Below are 22,513 nucleotides of genomic sequence, written 5' to 3'. Positions count from 1 at the left end.
AGTATGCAACAAGTCAGAAAAATAGCAGCCACACACAAATTTGAATGTAAACAGAGAAACGATAGTAGATTGATCAAATGTAAAATTGAATTTAAAGATAGCAAATATGTTTACAATAATCTCAACTTAATTGAATGGGATGGTAAATGAAAGTGAGAAGTAAAAGAAAAGAATGAAGTCAAACCGCAGAGTTCAATCTCTTGTCCTCTTTGGCTTGATTTAAATGTTTGTTACAACCAACTTGGTGAAGAGGTGATAAAGAATTCTCTCTTGAGCTTAGTCCTCAACAACTCTTCTTGAACAACGATGACAACGGATCTTTTCCTCCTATCTTCTTCTTGCAACGACAAAGCTTCTAACTATCTAACCTCTAAGTCTTCTAATGTGTCTTATTGTTTCTCTTAACAGCAAGCTTCCCTATTTGGGCGTTTCCTTCAGCAACTTATGATAAGGCTCACATTAAATTTCATGGCCTAGTCAACCGCCCGCCATTTCAGAGCTTTTCAGACGCCGCCAGTCAGATATCCATACCTGAAAGTGGTGATTTGACAGATAAAGTGCAAGCCAATGTATTGCTTCTGCATGGACATATTTGGACGTATGCCCTCGCGTTAACTTGGTCTGCGACACTTGTGAAATTTCTTGAATTCTTGTAATTAGATGCGTTAGTGAAACAAATTTAACAAGGAAGTTACTTTTGTGATAATAAATTATATTTCTACACGTTATCAATAACACTATTATATTTTTACAACTAAACATTTTGACTGCATAATTACGACCAGGATGATATTAATTTTTGCGATTTGTCTTTGAAATTGGCAAGGGTAGAAATTGGAAATACCTCTTTTGGGACCCTTTAATGACGACGAAACGATGTCGTGGATGTGGACAGCCAGGATGCGTTTCCCACCGAAGCAGTGAGAGAGAAAATTGAAGCAGATGAGCCATGGCCTCCACCGCATCCACTTTTCTATCCCTACCAATTTTCCTCTCCTCTCCCAATCCAAACTCTTCCAAGCTTCTTCCTACTCTCCGTTGTTCCTCATCTCCGACGTTCCTTTCATCCACCACTCCCTCTCGCCGACGAACACTTCTCATTCCGAATCCTCTCCACCAAAATCGTCAAAAAGCCATCTCAATTCGGAGGCTCCATGCCACTTCTGAAGATACTTTAGCCTCGGATTCCGCCGCACTGGTGGAGAAATCGCAAGAGATAGTATCCACCACCGACGACGGCGTTTCCACCATAATCTCCGTCCTCCTCTTCGTCGCTTTCATCGGTCTATCCATTCTCACAATCGGAGTAAAATACTAAAATCATTTCGATCGAATACCTCTTGAGTTTCATCTGTTCGGTTAATTAGGGTTTCTATATCGGTTGTTTGTGTATTTCTGGTTTCAGGTGATCTACATTGCCGTGACGGATTTCTTGCAGAAGAGAGAGAAGGAGAAGTTTGAGAAAGAGGAAGCGGGGAAGAAGAAGAGTGGGAAAAAGAAGAAGGTGAAAGCTAAAGGTGGACCGAGGGGATTCGGGCAGAAGGTTGAAGAAGAAGAAGAAGATTGATGATATGGATTAATACGAGAAGCAAATTCTGGAAATCCTATTGTTGGTACTGTCTAATTTTCCCATGAATTCTGATGAATTTGCTTCCCGTTGTTGAATTAGGGCATCGTCATTTTTCTCTGATGAATCAACTGGACATCCATTTTTTTTCCTTTTTTTTTTTTTTTAATCTGTTTACCTTAAACTATAATTAATTCGTATGCAAATTATATTTTTGATGTACCTTAATTCATACCTTCTTTGTTCGTAATCCTGTAAATAGTCTTTATGTTTGAGAGAACTCTTATAAAATGATTGGATTAGATTTTAATTATCTCCTAACCATAATCCATAATTTAACATAATCACTACAATAATCATCTTGATATAACTTTTAAAAATTCTGGCTTCAGAATAATTAATTTCACCGTGAATCCAGAATTGTCAATCTTGCCAATATAAAAGATCTCACGACCTCACTACAAGATCATTACTCCGTAATTTCAAAAATTAGAAGATTACAAAGCAAAACCAAAATGAATATTAATTTAATTAAAAAAATCGTGACATTCCGTTATAAATTCAATTTTACATTTCTTTTACAAAGATAAGCTTTAGTTCTTAAAAAGAAAAACAGACTTCAAAATTCAGTTAATATTAAGACATGGATTAGAATGTGATTAGTTTAACTTTTCAAATATTTAATTTGAAAATAAATCAGAAATTACAAAAGACATGGATTAGAATGTGATTAGTTTAACTTTTCAAATATTTAATTTGAAAATAAATCAGAAATTACAAAAGACATGGATTAGAATGTGATTAGTTTAACTTTTCAAGTATTTAATTTGAAAATAAATCATTTTTAGAAAAAGATGATGGGTTTGATAATCAACTTAAAATATCTTTTGAAATGTTTCAAATTGTATTTTAAACGGTTTTTACAAAAATGACTTTTCGAAAGAAAAAAGAGAACATTTTTTCTCTAATCAAACAGGCCAATTTATTAAGAACAAATTTTAAGGGTTTCTCTGTTACATGAGTTTTTATAAAATTTTGAAGTCTAAACTTAATTAATCAGCAAATGAAGGAAATGAAAATAAAATATCCAGGGAGAAGAAATGGCGAGTAACTAACAGAGTTGAAGAGGAAAGAGTGATGAAAATAGCATACATGAGAAGAAAACTATGGCCTCAATAATCTAACATAAACAGCTCTTCTTCACATGGCAACATTTTGTACAGTCACGCTAAAACATATAGAAAAAGAAAAAAGAAAAAGGAAAAAAAACTACCTCAACATTTTAAAGTCATTTACAGGAGAAAAAAAACTAAGTATAGGCAGGCAGCCCTTTTTTTATCTCGTCCGCAGCAATCGGGTGCCATTCAACATCGGTGCCGCGAAATTGATCGATTTCTACGTATAAAGCAGCTTAAAACTACAAATGTACAGGCTTCCTTCCAAAGTACAAACAAACAACTTGTTTTATTTTCAATCAGCTCATACCTGTCTTCACAGAGAGGTTGAGGTTGAGGTTGAGCTACTGCTCTAGATGATAAAAGGGAAAAGAGTGGAAAGAGATGAAGAAGCTCGCTCGCTCGCTCTAGCGATTGCTTCGGTTAGCTGTACACATTTTCTTTCCTAAGTCACCAAAGAAGGGTGTGGAGAAGACTGAGCTGCAATTCTCCTTTCTGCAAATAATTCATATGGAAATGTTTGTCAACAATTCAAACACGTCTAAGAAGAGTTGTTTAGCGTTGTTACGTAAAAGGTTTTGTTAAAGACGATAAGGAATGTATATACCTCCAGCTGCAACGAGTTTCTCTACGCGGGCAACAATGTGCTTCCCGTATGTATATTTCTTCAGTGCATTGAGATGAACTTTGATTCGGGAGAGAATCAATTCGCGCTGTTGGTCGTCACAAGTCTCAAGCACTTTTTGGACAACATAGTTTGCAAACTGATCTTTCATCATTGCCTGAAATAAGATTCAATAACAGATGATGAGGTAGTGACTCGTAAGAATTCACATTCACTTTGTATTCAATTGAACATACAAATTCATGAGCGGGCGAGAGAGATTATCACAACAGTGCATAAGAGATGAATGTTTAGCACAACAAACCTGAAGGGGCTCGTTTTCATCTGTAGTTCCAAGCATTTCGCTCACCAATAGCTGGCGTTCTGTAGGACCGCCAAAGGTTAAGCATTTCTCAACAACGTTAGAGGCAAACTTTTGCTGACTCATTTGAACTATTCTACCAGCCAATTCCTTGATAATTGCAGAACGCTCATGAGGTTTTCCATGCTCCAATACATGCTGTTTAGGAGGAGAATCAGACAAAGTAATTAGGGAAGGGGGAAATAAAAAATCTCCAGATACTGATAAGATCGTACAAATTAAAACATCCAGAATATCTTAGCTTTTTCACACTTGGAGCAAGCACTCCAATAGATGAAATCAAAGAGTTTAGCTTGCACATTATTCATGTAACTAAAAAGTAAACAGAGCATAAAGTGAATTATCATTGCTTTCAAAAGAGTTCGTCTAGAAGCATGAACCTGAACCACATAATTTCCATATTGATCTTGCGCCAACATGCTAACAGATCCTAGAATTTCCTCCATAACTCGACTCTGAGTAGTTTCATCCTTGCAGTGCTCAAGAACTCTCTGTCAAAGGGAAAACATATCAGCATAGTTTTCACCAGTCAAATCAACTTGATGCTGTAAGGAAATGAAACATTCAAAAAGAACCTGTATCACACGACACCCATATGGGTGAGTTGAGAGTGTCACGACTTGATCAAAAAATGTTGAAACTATAAAATGGATCGCTGATTCTGGGACACATTCTATACACTTCTGTATAACATGATTCCCATTCTGATCGCGTACACACCGCATGACATGTCCATCAAGCTCCCCGACCATTTTAATCTTTTGGTCCAGATCTACTACTTCAATTGCCTGATCAATTGAGTTGACATATATTTATGTGACAACCATCAGTCAATCTCATTACATGATTAGAATGAGTATTACAAACATCAGTAAGTCACATTATGAATAGCAACCGATAATGAAGAAGCAATAGTTGAACTTCATCAAGGCTCCATTCATTTATTTTCTTTTCAGAAAGGATAATTTAGCTACTCTTTGGTGACCATATCACCAAGCTGACATGTCTCTGTCTCTCACAGAAACATATACGTTGCACCAGAAAGAATGTACAAGAGGAGGAAGAGGATTAGAGTCCAAACCCAACCTAAGACAAGGGAGACTACTACCAAAAGCCTCCACACCAGACTCAAAGTGTGTTTCTCACTGCAAGTATTAACATTTACATAGATCGTTACAAAAACGTTAAATTTCATTAGCTGATTTAACTGCAACCATATTAGAATATTGCTAAATCAACTCTTCAAATCTTTAACAAGGCAAAAAACTTAATGTTGCACTAAAGTGACTGAAATTGTTTTAAAAAGGATATTGGATTCAACAGTTGAGAGAAGAAAATACAGGCATGTTGTTCAGAAGATAATATGCATTCCAGCTTAAGATAAGCAGTACCTTCTGGATCACTCGACAACCATACATCTGAAGACTCAGTGTAAGTACATGACCAAAAAGCTTATTGGCCAATTCTCTTCTCTGTACTGCAAGTCCATGCTCAAAGAACTGCAAATGTACTCTGGTAATTAGCAAATAGAACGAAAGCAAGGTACTAAAACCAGAAAATAATGACAATTATCGTTCAGAAAGGACTAATTACCTTTTGAATCACATAATTACCAAAGACATCAGTCATCAGAGCAAGAGCTTGAGGCATAATTTCCTGATAAATCATATTTTTCTCATCAGCAGTAGCTGTTTCAAGTTTTTGTTGAATGAATCGGCTCCCATATTGATCCCCACTGCTCATAAAAAAGTTACAGAAGAAGAGAAAAAACACTTTAGGATGGGATTGTGCTGATAAACCACATATAATCAGTTCAACAAGCAAGATATATATACAGACCTGAATTCAAACACATGACCGGCAATTTCAGAAAGTTCAAAACATTTTGTCTTATTGCTCTTGAACTCCTCTAGTAGAGAAGATGAAAAGCTTTCGTTGATATTTCCAACGTCCAGATGCCAAGGACCCATAACACCACCTAAGTTCCTCGTAGCCGAAGGATAGCGCAAATGAAGATCATTGTGCCGGATAGGACTACCAGGTCCTACAGGCGAGTTAGAAAGGACAGGACTAGCCATAGGACTTCCAGGATAAGACATGTGAACTCCAAAAGCTGGATTACCAAAATAAGCATGATGATTTGAAACACCAGACTTACCACTGAATGGGACACTATATTGTGATTTTGGAGGTGATAGTAGGGCCCCCACATAAGCCTTCTGCAGTTCTAGCTGATTCATATATGAATTGCCCAGATAATTTCTATCAAGAGAAGGATCATTTAAGGCACCTAGTTGCGCTGCATATTCAGATGTCCTCAAGTATTGAAGATAAATGGGATCGACAAAGGATGCCTGAAGAGCATTACCAGTCATTTGACCTCCCAGTTTACCAAGGATGTGCGAATCGGGAGCAGAAGAAGTCAAGTTAGTTGCAGAAGCTAAACCTCCACCAAGAACTCGTGACTCCAAACCAGAGGCTCCCATAGCTGAAGCCGAGGCAACATTTTCAAACAATGTTGGTAAATTACCAGTGCCAAGTTGACCAGGCATCATAGATGCCAAAGGTGGACTAATTGAGTACCCACTCAGGCCAAAGTTCTGATAAGTCAAATTTGTGCCATCCACATGCTGATACTGAGCTCCATTGTTATGAGATGAAGCATGTGAACCACCTTTCAAGAACGAGTTCGCAGTAGGAACAGAAGGCTGTTGCAGTTCAGTGTGCCTGTCTCTAGAGGAGTTGTGTCCCCCACCATTGTTGTCATTTAAGTCTGAGAATGAAGATCTGGGTTGACCCCCAGACTCGACCTTCTTTGCAAACGACTGTTGCTTAATATGATTCTGACCTCCTTGCAAGCCATATGTGTAGCCTTGTTGGTTATTACCATCTTGTTTGATTTGAGATAGCAAATGGCCTTCTTCATTTATGGTGTCATCTGGTGACAAGTTCATACCAGATAAAGCTGATACCAGATCTGAAGACTCATTGATTCCAGTTGAGACTCCATTAAATGAATTTGGGCTTGCAATGTTCCTTTTTTCAACAGCTCCAACTCTCCCGCCTCCAATAGGGGTAAGACAAGGACTGGGAGCCCTTGCAACAAGCTGAGGATCAGGTGTATTGCTTCTTGACAATGAAGCACCCACGGCTGCAGCATAAGTGTACGAAGAAGGTGCTCCAATACTTTGACCAGCAGAGGAGCTCTGACCATTTGCACCCGATCGCATCACTTCAGAAATCATCAACTCATGACGCAAATTGGCTAGCTCGTCAGTAGCACCTATAGTCTCAACATTTTCCTCAAAGGCATTGCGGCTGGCTGGACGGGATGGCAACCCAGTAACAGGAGTTGTGCGTCCCATGTCATCCTGCAGAGACATTAGATGCTAAACCACTTGGAAAAAGACCAATCTGTAGTGGAGACTTCTTAAAGTTCAATTATTTTGTAAGAACCGGGTTCACATCACAGTAACATGCAACAAAAGTACAAATAATGCCAAACTCAAGAAACACGAGCAAAATGGGATAAAACAACAAGTGCGGGAGTTACAATGTTGGAAAGAACTTGATACTTTTTCGAAAGCCAACAAGGATAAAATTTTATACAAAAGCATATAACCACTTCAAGAACAAATTCAATCGGCCAAAATAACCATGAGTAGCGACAATATCAGTAATAACACTAACAAAATTAAATTGGACTGATCAAACCGATTAAAATCAATAACTCAAAATCAAGTCAAAAGAACAAACCATTAACTTACACCCAAATATTATCAAGTTATAAATTTCAAAATATGAACTCAACACTTCTAGTTTACTGCAATGTTTGTGAACCCAGGACAATATACTCCAATGCTCAAACTGACTACAAAACTGAATCCAGTAAAAGGAAGCAATTTACCTGAAAGATTTCAGCTAGACTCTTTTGTTTGGTTCCAAGTCCTAAACCAGGCAAACCAATCAACCCGTCACCACCCCACTCAGTGGCGCCACGCCCTTTGTCCAACTCAACCTCGGTTGCTTGTTTCCTAGCATTAAACCCAGGGGGCATAGAAAACAGGGATCTGTTGACATTATCTGCCCCAACATTCGACCTCCTTGTATCTCCAATCCCTCCCAACCCCAAATTTGCCCCTTTCAATCTCTGCGCAGACTTCCAATCCTCCTTCGAAATCAATGGAGGCGGAAGCCTAGGATTAAGATTCACATTTGAGTAATAGTATGATAAGTAAGCTGGATCAGACCTAAGCTGTTCCTCTGATACAAAACCATTCCCATTCTTAGAACCAGTTATCTCTGCAAAGGCATTAGCAGAACCAGCAATCCCACCAAACAGACCACCCACCGCACTCAAAGACCCTTCAACAGTCGGCGGAGCTGATCCACTTCTATACAAATTCAGCTCCCGTTCACGATCATCAGCCTCTTGCCGACGCTGTTCACGAAGCAATAAACCTATCTCCGTCTCTAATTCATCACCAAACGATCCTTCGTTTCCACCAAACATCGGTCTAACCCTTCCACCCCTATCTGATCACTGCCCTCAGAGCAAACCTCAAACCAAAAAACTAATCCAAAAAGAGAGAGAGAGATAAAAATGAAAAACCCTACAACAAGAAACCACTATTTACAGCTTGAAAAAGTATCCTAAACTAATCAAAACCAAAATTTCCTTTCGTTCCACCAATTCCCTAACCCCAAAGCTTTACAACCTAACCATCAATTCGAAACCCAAAAAGAAAAATGTTACAAAAAAACATTTAAGTTTTCACTACAACCTAAATTCTCTCAAGATACACAAAATTCTCTAACATAATCTTCATGTAATAACGACAGCAGCAACAGCAAATATAACAAAACGGTAAGAAGTTGAGAAGAACACGGATGAACAAACAAAAAATCAAAAATGAAAAGTTAGATTCCCGGAGCTGAAATGAGATCAAGAAGAAGGATTGAAATATAGAGAACAAAGACGGAGACAGCTGAGATCAATCCGGCGGCGATTGCTACAAACGAGAACCCTTTTAGGGTTTTATTCCATTTGAAGGTGAGATTAAATACAGTGAAGGTAAAAAAAAATCATTTTATATATATATGTAATTTATTTTGTAATATTTAAACAAAAATATCTGAAAAAAATAAATATATATTTAAAAACAATTTAAATTTGGGTGATTGACCTAGCGAAGCAATGATAACTGACTGATAAAAATAATCACATTGGAAAATGAATTTGTAAAAATGAGAATTTTGAGAGAGAAATTTAAAATTAAAAAAAGAAAATAAATAAATAAACGATGAAGATGAGTTCTTATGTGTTTCAGACAGGAATCTCCAAATGCCACGTCAGTTCCATTGGATTCGACCCGTACCGTATATATTTAGAACAGTACAGGTAAAAATCCTTAAATATACACTTCTTACTTCGGTTTTTTTCCCTTTTTTTTTTTTTTTACTGTTTCATCCTGCCCTTGTCTTTGTACTTAAAATACTTTTAAATTAACTTTTTATCTCATTTGGAATGTATGATGTGGCTTCATTTTATTGGTTTAAAGTCCAATATTTTTGTTTTTGTTTATTTTCTGCTTCCATTTCTTACTATTTGTAATTTGATATATTTGCTACCACAATTATTGTTATTACATGAAATTTCAATGTCTTTTTAAAGCCAAAATTTATTATCACATGTCAATGTCAAATTTTAATAGAGTAAGTGGTAGACTACATGAAGATAGGAGCAATCTAGCCAGCACCAAAGTTTTTCTCTTATTTAAATTATTTTATAGCTTGTCAAAATTACGTTGGGAGTATTGTTTTTAAGTTTTTATATTTTTTATAGCTTTAATTTGTACAATTAATTGTTTGAAAATAATTTTTAAAGAAGTATCGACTTATCTTTAATACGGGTTTAGGCATGTTATGACTTGGAACAAATTTAAATAGGGTTTAAGGAACTTGAGCTCTCTTCAATTTAAAAATGCTTTATTATGTATGAGTTTATTATGTCCTGTAATTCAAAAATAGGATTTGGTGGGTTTGATAAGAGCTACGCTTTTATTAAATAATTGAAATGTCTAACTAAAATGCATTAACTAAAAACCAATGTTGACTGAGAGAATAACAAATTTTCAATGTATTAACAACTATTTATGAGATGGGCTAAAGTGAACTATCTTAATGTAATTGACATAACTTTTTTCTCTTGAAGTCGATGTTTCAATCTCATGCGTAATTGTACTAAAAAGACGATTTATGAGACGGTTTTTGTTGTAATTTGGGAGATATAAACAAAATGGTACATTATGTTTTGATTATTATTTTTGGAAAAAAAAATACTTATAAATAATATTTATGTGCCAACATAATTAAGTGAAATACAAATTATCTTAAAAGTTGGTAATTTGATTCTCACCCTCCCAATAATTATCAAACTAAACAACCTATTCATGTAAAATGATTTAAACTAAACTTAACCTAACAGTGATGTATTTTGATATAAAATTTCTATTTTGATGTAATTAGTTAACCAATTGACCTCTCCTTAATCGCACCTAACTTTTTTAGGTAAGAGTTTGAAAAACCTCCTTTACAAAAAATAACAAGTGAGACAATTAATAAATAATGTAATAAAAGACCTTTTTATAAAAATAAAAAAATAAAAAATTACAACCTTTTTTTAAAAAAAAAATTCTAAGTTTTAGATGGAAAAAAAAAGTTTGTAATGTTATAGAACCATTTGAATATCCAACTATTTTGCTAATGGTGATAAATATAGAAGATTTATGATTTTGTTGAATTTAACTAATTAACAAAAGATGATCTAAAATTGGTTGTGAATGGGACTAAATGGGAAGATACAAGTAAACTTAGGAAGTGATAAAAATAGGTTAAGATTTAAGGGGAAAATATGAGATAAACTTTCAAAAAAGAGAAATACACGACCAAACTTGGCATTGAGTTAATTAGTGCTATAGCTGTTTTTTTCTATTATTGAGTGTCAACTGGTTTTAGAAAACAATAAATAACTCGTGGGCTATGAATTAATTCATACAAGTTGTGTGCTTTAAAATATCTAATTAATTTTATCAGTTAAACTTTTGTTTTTTTAATAAACTTTTCTTAATGTTTCTAATATAATCTCTTTTATGGAGTTCCAATAAATTATCTAGGGGCACTGGCAAAAGGAGAAAAATAAATATATTAATTAGGCCCATAGTCTAGATTTATTATTTTTGTAAAAAATATAAAAAGTAAACTCAACCCGCGTGATACATTTGGTACACATTTGATGCACCTGATACGCATTTGATACATTCGATACACTATTGTCTTAGGTATGATATATCGTTAATACACTCATGTCTTAGGTCTAATACACTCATGTGTTACTTCAAATATATATTGATTGATGTTTGATACACTGCTTTCTTATGTCTGATACACTCATGTGTTACTTTAAATATCTATTGATAGATGTTTGATACACTCATATCTTAGGTCTGATATACCGCCGATATACTTGGAATACTTACAATTTCACTTTCGCTTCCCCTTACCCCTACTTCTTCCCTCACCCCATAACCAAAAAGATTCGAATTGCATAAATTGAAATTTCCTTCTTCAAGCTTCAACAAAACAAACACATATCAGTTTGATTGAATCAATGTAGACTGACGGATGACGCCAACGGTGTTGTGGCAGTCAACGGTGCTAAACAAAGAGGAATAATCATGAGGGTGGGGGAGAGAATAATCGAAGGGAGAGAAAGAAAGTGGTGCTTACCAGAGCTACATGGCAATGGACAAAGGAAAGTGGCGGCGCGGTCGACGGCCGACAGAACGTGGTAGCGGGCGGTGGACTGATGTGTGTGATAGAGATAGAAATTGAGAAGGCGAGAAAGAGAAAGACGATTGTATTGGTGGAAAATGGTATATATAGAACCTAATACACTAGCAAACTGATTATTAGATTCAAGCATTGCTAACCATATTTGCACTTTTCTTCAAGAAACTAGTTCTTAGACTCAGCTTTTAGAGAATGAAATGATTTTGAAGGTGGGAACGGGTGAAGTCATTTCAGCAGAAGCAGTGAGAGACATCAAGTTATATTTCAGAGATTATTTCATTTTACTAAAAAATGTACATTATGTACCCAAAATGAAAATAAACTTAATCTCCGTATCTTGTCTATAGAAAATATGTATAAAGTAACTTTTGAAATCAATGAAGTATTCATTTCTTCAAGAGGTGTTCATATTTGTTATGCTAGACTTGAAAATGACTTGTATGTATTAAAACTGACTGAAGCAAAAACTGTTGGGTTGTATGTCCTAAAACTCGCAGTTTGTACAGTTAAACATATTCTATTATCAATAAAGATGTTATTCGATATCACTTCAATAAAGTTGTTATTGAATCTATAAATTACACTTATAAAGTCTAAATCCAATAAACTAAGATCCATAACTATTATTTGAATACTTGAACTTTATGTAGATACATAAAAGTAGATCAGGTTCGAGTAAATAATCAAAATGTATAGTATACGAATAAGGCTAGGTGTCTTATTCTAGTAACACTATCGGATGCGACCCACTATGTAGTTATTACAATTTGTTGTAAGATGCTACAAACGAAGTGATCCTGATTCGTTCATGTATTGACATGAGGAGTGGGTGCATCCTATGCAATGAGTTTGCGTAAGATCAGACCAAGAAATAAATCACTCTTACTTTATAATGTTATTTACTGTTTGAGACTGACTATTTCTCTTAGATGACCTAGGTAACTCGATCTCAATCCTGAGCTAACTATCAACTCTTGTTTATTCGGGATTGTCCTTAGATTTGCATAGGTGAAGGTTGACTTAACGGCACCGGCTAAATAAGCCTCCTATTTTAGGGGTAAGACCAGGTAGATAGTTGGGGACATAGAGTGGAACAAGGAATTCACGCCCACCCGATTTAGGGATAGAAGAAAGATTGCTCTCTCAAGTACTGTGAATGGTCGACTTACTGATTATGGTTAAATCAAGTGGACACAAATATATCTACAGTGAGAAGAGTGCAACTATCGAGCTATAGTGGTGTGACTTGATAGTTAACGAATACTGATTAATTTGGTCTAAAGAGTTTTAGCCAATTAATCTTAAATCGTTGGAGCTTATGATCTGTAGGTCTATAAGATCCCTTTACTAGCTCATAAAACATGAACACATTGAATTAGTAAATTGAGTGAATTTGGAATGATATCAAATTGAAGTGTTCAAATTGAATTTCAAATTGAAATGTTCAAATGGAAATTAGGGTTTGAATTCGAATAAGTTCAAATTCAAATTAAGGTTTGTATAATTATATATGATATAATTAAACGTTTAATTTATCGAAATTAAACAAATTGGAGAGTTTATAATATTTAAATATTGATTTAAATATTAATTACATGAATAAGATTCATTTTTAAAAAATTAAGTGTGTGATTAATTTAATATTTTGATATTAAATTGTTATTTAATTAATTAATTATGTTTAATTAATTAAAAATCAAATTTATTTTCAATTTCAATTCAATTTGAGAAATTGAATTTTGATGTTTTAAATTTTAATTAATTATGAATTAATTAAACCATATTTTAGTTAATTTTTTAATTAATTAAAATCTGAATTTAAAAATACAAAAATAGGAAATTGGATTTAAGTGGGATCTTCCCATATTTTCATCAAATTGAGATGTTCCTCTGATATATACACACAAATCTCATTTTCATACATGCAATTGAGGTGGCCTTGAGTTGTTTTCTTCAATGCCTACATGAAAAGAGTGGATAAAACACTTCAATCTGTGAGGATTGGAAAGAAGGAAGTTGGAAGAACTAGAGGAAAAAGTTCCAGCTGAGTTCTTCTCCTTCACCTGAAAACTCATCCCTTTCTCTTCACAAATTCAGCTCAATTGTGAGTTTCACCACTCAAATTAAAAGTTGAGAATAGTAGAGAAGATCTCTTGGTGGTTCACTGTTGAATTGGAGCTAGAATCACGAGAAGAGTAGCTTGGAATAGGGAGAATTCATCAAAGGTATATTTTTGAGAAACACTCTGCTTAAATTTCTGTCTAAGTATGCTTTTAGAACTCAAATTAAATGTAATTGGAATGCTTATTGATTCTATTTGCTTCCGTTGCATGTTATCTTATCCTATTAATTGGTATCAGAGCGTGATTTAAGCACGCAATTAGCGTTAATTTAAGTTTTGGTTGGTGTTTTTCATAAGCTATATGAAAATGATCAACTGATAAGGTTTTTTATGAGTTTTGACATTGTTTTCTCTTCAATTATGTTGTAATTCTTGTAATTGACTCTTGATTTATGGGTTTTTATGTGTGATTAAGTGTGTAATTCAATTGGATTCATTAGAGTTGCAATTAGGATGTAATTGAAGAAAGAAGTGAAGAAGGTCGAGTAGCAGGAACTGGATTTTCAGCCACTACCCAATACTCGATGCTCGATGCCCTATACTCAATGGTATTTAATGAAATACTCGATACACGATGTGAAGGAAATCGAACACGAGGATTTCTATGAGCAGCAGAATAGATCATTCCAAATTATAATCATATATGAACATTACAAATTATAGTCGTAAACAAAACATATGGTTATGCATTCATTACAGAAATTACAACATAAAAATACAAATTAACAAGGAGAAATGCTACGAACGTTTGTAGACTCGTCTCCACGCTTCTTGCTCATGAACACTCGAACAACACGACCGCTACACAGCACGAACACCGCGCACTCGTCCTCTGCGATCACCTCGGTCATGAACACCCCAACAACACGAACGGCCTCCATAGAACCTCGACGACGTCGAGTTAAGTATGACACCATCAAGAAGGCTACCTTGGTATTCTCGGTATGAGAATCCAAAGGGTGGGCTCTGTGTGGACTTAGATTGAGGTAGAATAATGAGGAATCAACAATCATGTACACGATTGGGCAAGTGGGAGAAGACTAAACCTATCGTATAGGTCGATGCCCAAACGTTTAGCAAAAGCTAAGCGATCGTCTAGCAAAAGCTAAGCGATCGTTTAACTCATTGCTTAGCAGCGTTTCTGTCGCCTACAAATACTACATGGTCGTTTTCCTTTTTCAAGCTGTCGCTTAGTAAATCGGTGTTTACTTGACAACTTCCTTTCTGTGAGATTACGATTGGGAAAAATCTCCAAAACAATTTTTGACAAAAAAACTTACTAAAAATAGGAAAACAATTTTCCTTTTATCTCACGGTTACCATGAACCACCAATAATCTCCCACTCAATTGGTTATTAAAGACAAAGATTTAATTATCCAATAACTAATATTATTATAAATATAAATGATAACCAACTTATCATACTATATTTATAACCTATAGTTTTAATATTTCATCTCATGAAACATATAAACCATAGTTCTTTTTCTATTCCATGGTACTCAATGTAAATCTCATTTACATCAATCATCCACTAGATGTATCTCATACATCATACTGATCATATCATATATAATCAAAATACCTTTTGTCAATTTGAACATTTCAAATCAATACCAAGAATTGATCCTCAACGGAATCCATTGAGCTACCAATAGGACCTTATGGACCTATAGCTCAAAGCTCCAACGGTACGTGAATAACTAACTAAACTCTTTAGTCACAGGATCCACCATCCGTTAATTGTCAGACACTTTACTAAAGACCACAACTGAACTCTCCTTACTACAGATATATTATGTGTCCATCTTAACCAATCAGTAGTGCGACAACCCTTCACAGATCGCTCATAAGTATAACTCGACCAATACCGTTATGTCCTTGTAGTTACATCTAACTTCTTAAGTATCACTGATTCCTCTAATGAACATAAGTCATAGTCCTACCATGACTGAGTCCTCTCTTCCAAAGAGAAGTTGTGACCAATATGTTCAAGTCCTGGAATCAGCCCTTAAGGGAGCAATCTCTCTACTTATCCCTACTTCGGGAAAAGAGTGAATTCCATCTTGTGGATTGAGTTCCCAGCTCCCAGATCAGACAAGTTCCAAAAAGGTAGGCATGTTGAGTTGGAAATCTGGTCACTCTCACCCATACTAATCAAAGGACTATCCCAAAGGCAAGTATTCCCAAAACACTCAAGATTGAGGTTGTGTCACATATGGTCGTTTAGGTGAGATGTAAGTCTCTAGTATCAACAACATTATATATAAAGTCTAGTCATCTCGTGGTCCGGATCTTATACAAACTTTTTGTATAGGATACCCTCGCTCGCACGTCTCCACATGAATGGTCAAGGTCTATCATCTGTAGTAGTTTACAACACTTGCAAACCTCTACAAAGCGGGTCGTATCCGTAGTGTCACCAGGATTAGGTATCCCACCTTGATCCTTATACTACAGACCTATTTAGGTTATCAATTAAGACATGATCCACTGTATATCACACATACATGCTTAAGTTCACATAAGATAACCATGGAGCTTTGTTTATTGGATATGAGTAAATGCCAGAATGAAATAACATTTATTTTATTCATCAAACAATGTGTATCAATACAAACAACAAGGAGAATAAGGACATCAATCCCAACACGATGCCATACTCGATGAGCAACTCGATGGTATTTTGTAAAATACTCGATGCACAATGCCATACTCGATGGTACTCGATGCTTATACTCGATGGTATTTTGTGAAATACTCGATGCATAATGTTGTACTCGATGGTACTCAATACTCATACTTAATGGTATTTTGTGAAATACTCGATGCATGATGCCATACTCGATGATACTCAATGGCATACTCGGTGGTATTAGTGAAATACTCGATGCACGATGGTACTTGACGCTTGAAGGCATACTCGATGCTTGATGGACTCGATGGTTTTTGTCTGGTTCAACCCATTTTTTAGCATTTGAGGTCCAGTTCAAGAGGTTCAGGTCCGGTTCAAGGTAGTTCGAGCAATCCAAAAGTTTTTTGCAGCTAGTTTTTGCTGATTTTTGTAATAATTAGACATTTGTTTGCTTGAAAATGCCAGAACTAAAACCATATCAGTTTGTGTTTAATTATTTATGCATGTGATGTAAGTTATAATTAAATAAATCTTGTATATGTATATAGTATGCCATGTAGATTTAAAATCCTACCATAGGAAGCATGTTACATGCATTGAAAGTATGTTATAAAGTGTTATAATATATAATATGCATGTATAGGGTTTCAAATGTTTTAATATAAATGTTATATTAAATGTTGAATGCCTTTGATGTATGTTATGGATGTTTAGCATGTCTAAAATTATGTAAGTTGTTATAAAACTGGGTTAGACATTTAAAATCCATAACAAAGATAAGTTGCATGTTCACGTAGGTTAACCACCTGTTTTAATAGTTAAAATAGGTCGACATCTTGTAAAATTTGGTTACAAACTCAACCGGTATATAATATCCTGTCAAAGGCTGGGGATACTTAAGTTGACGGTCTACGGAACACTTCCTACATGGGGATTATGGCTGAATAATTGAGCATTGTTAACCAGTTTTATGAGCAATACGTGAGTGGTGTGGGGTTTTAAAACTGGTTTATCACCTAGACATCGTAGGTTAAATCCAAATATAAATGTTATACTTGGATAAACACCTAGAGTTAGGTTGTTTAATTAGTCAGAACAAACCTGAGTAAAAATATACCTAAACAAATAATAGGACACTTCAGTGGGAGTTTAATAGCATATATGATATGTTATTAGAACACTTCAGTGGGAATTTATTAGAATGCTTCAATGAGAGATTAATAACATATACGATATATTAAATTTAGCTCTCGCGTCCATAAGAGTTCACATCGAGATTCATGTTTCGCTTCGTGTCGATTATGAACCTCGACTGCTCCATTCAGAAAGTGTTGGCATGAATCAAGATCAGGTGAATAGGGGAAGTTGTTCATAGTAAAATCAAAAGTGATGTTTTGATTTTAAATCTCACGTCCTAAAATGTTCACATCATGAGATCCGTGCAATGCTTTCTGCCGATTATGAACCTCGACTGCTCCATTCGAAAAGTGTTTGCATGGGGGTCAAGATCAAGGTGAATGAAGGGAAGTTGTTCAATGTAAAATCAAATATACGATATATTGATTTCAACTCTCACGTCCCTAGAAAGTTCACACCGTGAGATTCGTGCAACGCTTCATGTCGATTATGTACCTTGATTGCTCCATTCGGCAAGTGTTTGTATGGATCGAGATCAAGGTGAATGAGGGAAGTAGTTCATAGTAAGTGGGTGAATGATATGTGTCAACGTGTCTTGCGGTCTCTTCCATTTGTTTCGACCGTGAGGTTCTTATGTTGTGCCTGCTTGTCATCTTTATGTCAGCCTTGCTAGTCATTTAACGATGGCTATCCCCTCAGAGGGTTGTAACATGGGATTCAGAACAATCAAACTTCAGAAATGGATTGGATTTCTTAGGTCGTTTTTTAATCTTGACTTTTCAATTCGGTAGCATCAATGGGGCCGACCTCTAAAGTCTAAAAATGGAGGGTTACACTTATGGAATTACTAAAGTGTTGGTAAGTTCTGAAGGAAAAAAAAAAAACAGTAGCTAAATGACTATCGAAATATGAGTTATTCTAGAGATATTATTTAGTCAAGAATGTCTTGCTTTAGTGAAGGAGTATTTGACTGCCCATTGGTAGCACTTATTTTGACTCACTATAATATCGTTGCAAATAAATAATGATTATGGGTACATTATTACTTTTGCTAAAACTTGATTTGGATTTAGTTGTAAGTTAATAATAAGAATATGTTTAAATTTTCAACATGTCGAATTCTTCTAAAATACTCGCTTCTTCTTTAATTAATGATAATAACAATTCAACATACAAATTACTAGCAAATGATGATTCAAAACAAGTTTTAATAGAGGATTGTCCTCTATCTCCCAACTCATCTAAAGTTTTGAACAATATAGATGAGAATGAAAAATTCGAATGACAGAGTAAATGCGATTTACTAGTCATCGAGACATGCTTAGTGGAAAACGATAAAAAGACCTGAGTAATAAATTCAGGTGCTGCTAATCACATCTGTATTTTCTCTTAGGAAACTAGTTCCTGGAGACAACTTACAGAAGGCGAAGCAACCTTTAAGGTAGAAACCAAGGAAGTTGTTTCAGCTAAAGCAGTGGGGGATATGAAGTTATTTATAGGAGGTAGGTACATTTTACTTGAAATGTTTATTATATTTCTTCTATGAAAAGGAATTTAATATTCGTCTCATGTTTGCTAGAACGAAATTACAAAGTTTTTTTTTTAAAAAAAAAAATAATGAAGTGTTCATTACTTCAAAAGATACTAATATTTGTTCCGCAAAATTAGAAAATAACTTGTACATGTTAAAAACGACTGAGGTAAAAGTCGTTTTAAACATAGAGATGTTTAAAATCTAAGACTCAAAATAAGAAAAGGAAAGTTTCTCTAAATGCCTATATTTGACACTTAAAATTTGGTCACATAAATCTCAACATGATTGAGAGATTGGTGAAGAATGGTTATCTAAATCAGTTAGAAGACAATTCATTACCGCCGTGTGAATCATGTCTTAAGGGTAAAATGACTAAAAGATTTTTTTCTAGAAAAGGTCTTAGGGCCAAAGAGACCTTAGAATTGGTACACTCTGACCTTTCTGGTCCTATGAATGTTAGAGCTAGAGGAGGATATGAATTTTTCATCAGCTTTGTTGGTGACAATTCAAGGTATGGGCATATTTACATAATATATCATAAATCCGAAACATTTGAAAAGTTCAAAGAATATAAAGCTGGGGTTGAGAACCAATTAGAAGTTCCTTACTGATTTGGAAGTTGTTCCAAATATGTCTTTGCCTGTCATACTTTATTGTGATAAAAGTGGTGTTATGGCAAATTCTAAGGAACCTAGAAGTCACTGAAGAGGCAAACACATAGAATGAAAATATCATTTGATTCGGGAGATCGAGCATCAAGGTGATGTGATTGTCATGAAGATTGCTTCAGAGCACAACGTTGCTGATCTGTTTACAAAGGCTCTCACGGCAAAAGTGTTCAAGGGTCATCTAGAAAGTCTGGGTTTACGAGATATACGACACATTGTCTAGGGCAAGTGGGAGATGTTATTTGGTATAGTGTATGCCTTAGTTTATTGTATTTTTGTACTTTATTTATATTGTACATTAGTCTCCCTAAGCTTTAGGACAAGTGAGAGATTGTTGAGAATGGTGTCCTAAATCTCCTTGTAATCTTGTAGTTTGTAAACTTTGTATAAACATATTGTTGTTAATAAAATAAGTATTATTCTATAAGCATACTTGATCCAATAAACTAAGATCCGAGATTATTTCATGTAATTTAAACAAGTATGTAGAAACATACAAGTGGATATTGTTTAAATAATAACCTAAATGGTCTGTAGTAGATGGATAAGACTGGGTACTTTATCCTAGCGACACTATGGATACGCTTGCTATGTAGATGTTACAAGTATTGTAAAATGCTGCAAATGATCTGATCTTGATCATTCATGAGGAGACATGTAAGCAAGGGTATCCTATACAAAGATTTTATATAAGACCAGACCATGAAATGATTTGTCTCTTTATATAACACTATTAATAATAGAGACTTATATTTTACTAGGATGGCCATAGGTGACATGACCTGAATCCTTAATTGTGAACTCCTGCTCATGAAGGCGGTCCTTTGATTTGTATGGGTGAAAGTGACTAGATTGCCAACTCAACAAGCCTACCATTTTGGAGATTCGTCTGACTGGGGAGCTGGGAACACAGCTACACAAGACAGAATTCACTCATTTCCTGATGCAGGGGCAAGTAGATAAATTGCTCCCTTAAGGCCTGATTTCGGGTCTTGAACATAGTGGTCATGCTCTCTCCTGGCCTGAGAGGGACTTGGCATTGCGGGACTATGACTTATTGTTCATTAGAGGGATCAGTGGTACTTAAGGAGTTAGTTATAACTACATGGGCAAAACAGTATTTTAGCCCAACTATACTAATGCGTTATTTTATGAGGTGAAATTATGGATGAGATGCGGTGATGGAATTGCATTGAGCAACAAGTTTTCTCAGTGGAATCTAAGTATAAACCCCACTAAGTTTCCTGGTAAGTCCAGGGTCGAACTCAGGGACTTGGGAAAACAATATGCGGTGATAATTTTTCACAAAGACTTTGTGGTAACCGGTAACTCAATAGTTGTTTGGTGTTGTTGGTTGCGGTAATGAAATAAATAAATGCGACGGATTGGAGAAAAGTTTGATTATACGATAGATGCACTGAGTATGCGGATGAACGGGTTGAGAAGGTCTTTAACTTACGTTACCTGGGAATGCATCAGACTATGCGATCATGCTACACTCATGCAACAGCAAATCATTTTCCAATGCAAATGCGGTGCTCTTAAATCTAGGACGCATGTGTTGAATGCAAAAGTGTCCATAGAGCTTATTCCTAAGTCTCTACTCTTTTCCTATGCGATGATGCAAGATCCACACAAAGACAAGGTGACCGCACACAATCATATTCTATCTCTAGGATGCATACGATGCATTAATAGCAAACAGTACTTATTCCTAAGCTCTTATCTTTTGATTATGGAGCTGACTCTCCCGAGCCTAGATTCTAACCTGACTTTTCCAAGCCTAGATCCTGTCCTTAGATTACCCTCCCAAGTATCTCTAATGGACGAATGAAGCATACATAATACAAGATAATCACATAGAATGAAGATCTCCAATTATGCTAGCTAAGTGCTTCTCAACCCATTCAACATATTTAGCTACTCATGCGTAATAAACAGAGAGTGAACAGATATAGAGAAGTACATTCCATTTCTATAAATGAGTTTGAGTACAAAATAACAATGGAAGATAAGGATAGAGAGTATGGTAGCAATCCATTGCTTCCCAAGATCTTTACACTATCAACTTTATTCGGTTTAAAAGATATTTCTGCTTCCACAGGAGCTGGCCCTCTCTCTGATCTTGAAGCTTTCGGCACCCTCTCAAGTTTAACGGAACGATCTATCGGTACAATCTCCTTCTCTTGCTTGCGCCTTAAAATACAAAGGAAAACTATGGACAAGGCTAAACTATGAAAAAAAAGAACTGAATTGCTAAACTGTCGAACTCCTTTTCTGAAGGTTGCCTTTGGTATTTATAGAGCTTTCAGGGTGGACAGCGGCTTCTCTCTTATAATTGCACAGATGGGATGACTTTAATTCTTTGACTAAAGCGCCGAATATTTGTCACCGAAAAGCTGAGTGTACTTGTTATCGTTAGCAGCTTGTCAACTTACTTTGGATTTGGTCGTCATCAACTTTCTGTCCCATCGTGATTAATTATGCCTTTCACCCATATGCGCCCACCAAGTTGCGCCGGCTCTATGCGACAATCCTTCTTGAGTAGATGTTTGTGAGCATAAATCACCGCAAAGCCTTGCGGTAATGCTGCACTCGTTCGTTGATTTCTTGTGATCACGCTTTTCGCCTTGCGTCAATGATATTCTGCATAAAAATACAAAAGTTAACTGATTCTATGCGATGGACGCATGCGACCGCAATGTTATAAACTTAATGCTTTTTGGACGCAATCTAGCATATTTTATCAACGCAAACCTTCATTGCTTAATATCTTAGCACTGTAATAATGTGCATTTCTGCGCATTATCACGTACTTACGAGCAATTTGTGAAGGG

The 22,513-nt window shown here is 35.5% G+C and overlaps 2 protein-coding genes and 1 long non-coding RNA gene across 4 annotated transcripts; 1 reads left to right on the top strand and 2 right to left on the bottom strand.

The window, feature by feature from the left end:
- Nucleotides 1–39: 39 nt before the first annotated feature.
- On the bottom strand, nucleotides 40–967 carry LOC150033130 (uncharacterized). The gene is made up of 2 exons (XR_016523813.1): nucleotides 845–967; nucleotides 40–649 (listed from the first exon to the last, which is right to left on the bottom strand). It is a non-coding gene; the product is annotated as an uncharacterized LOC150033130 (long non-coding RNA).
- On the top strand, nucleotides 802–1,795 carry LOC120088501 (uncharacterized). The gene is made up of 2 exons (XM_039045850.2): nucleotides 802–1,306; nucleotides 1,406–1,795. Exons 1-2 carry the CDS (start codon nucleotides 950–952, stop codon nucleotides 1,565–1,567), a joined length of 519 nt encoding a protein of 172 aa, XP_038901778.1. The 5' UTR covers nucleotides 802–949; the 3' UTR covers nucleotides 1,568–1,795.
- An 892-nt stretch (nucleotides 1,796–2,687) lies between these two features.
- On the bottom strand, nucleotides 2,688–9,018 carry LOC120087850 (pumilio homolog 2-like). Of its 2 annotated transcripts, XM_039044794.2 has the most exons (10): nucleotides 7,636–8,795; nucleotides 5,887–7,099; nucleotides 5,568–5,772; nucleotides 5,322–5,463; nucleotides 5,120–5,227; nucleotides 4,304–4,516; nucleotides 4,109–4,219; nucleotides 3,672–3,866; nucleotides 3,350–3,524; nucleotides 2,688–3,237 (listed from the first exon to the last, which is right to left on the bottom strand). In XM_039044794.2, the coding sequence occupies exons 1-10, from the start codon at nucleotides 8,239–8,241 to the stop codon at nucleotides 3,188–3,190; spliced, it is 3,018 nt and encodes a 1,005-aa protein (XP_038900722.1). In that variant the 5' UTR covers nucleotides 8,242–8,795; the 3' UTR covers nucleotides 2,688–3,187. The 2 variants fall into 2 exon arrangements, with proteins under 2 accessions (XP_038900722.1, XP_038900721.1); XM_039044793.2 differs by having other exon boundaries at nucleotides 5,568–7,099; nucleotides 7,636–9,018.
- Between the last annotated feature and the right edge of the window lie 13,495 nt (nucleotides 9,019–22,513).

The sequence above is a fragment of the Benincasa hispida genome, chromosome 10, assembly GCF_027475165.1.
Source record: "Benincasa hispida cultivar pf3 chromosome 10, pf3_genome.v1.1, whole genome shotgun sequence".
Taxonomy (NCBI): domain Eukaryota; kingdom Viridiplantae; phylum Streptophyta; class Magnoliopsida; order Cucurbitales; family Cucurbitaceae; genus Benincasa; species Benincasa hispida.
Note: the sequence above shows the minus strand (reverse complement) of the source record. Positions and strands in the feature narration are given on the sequence as shown.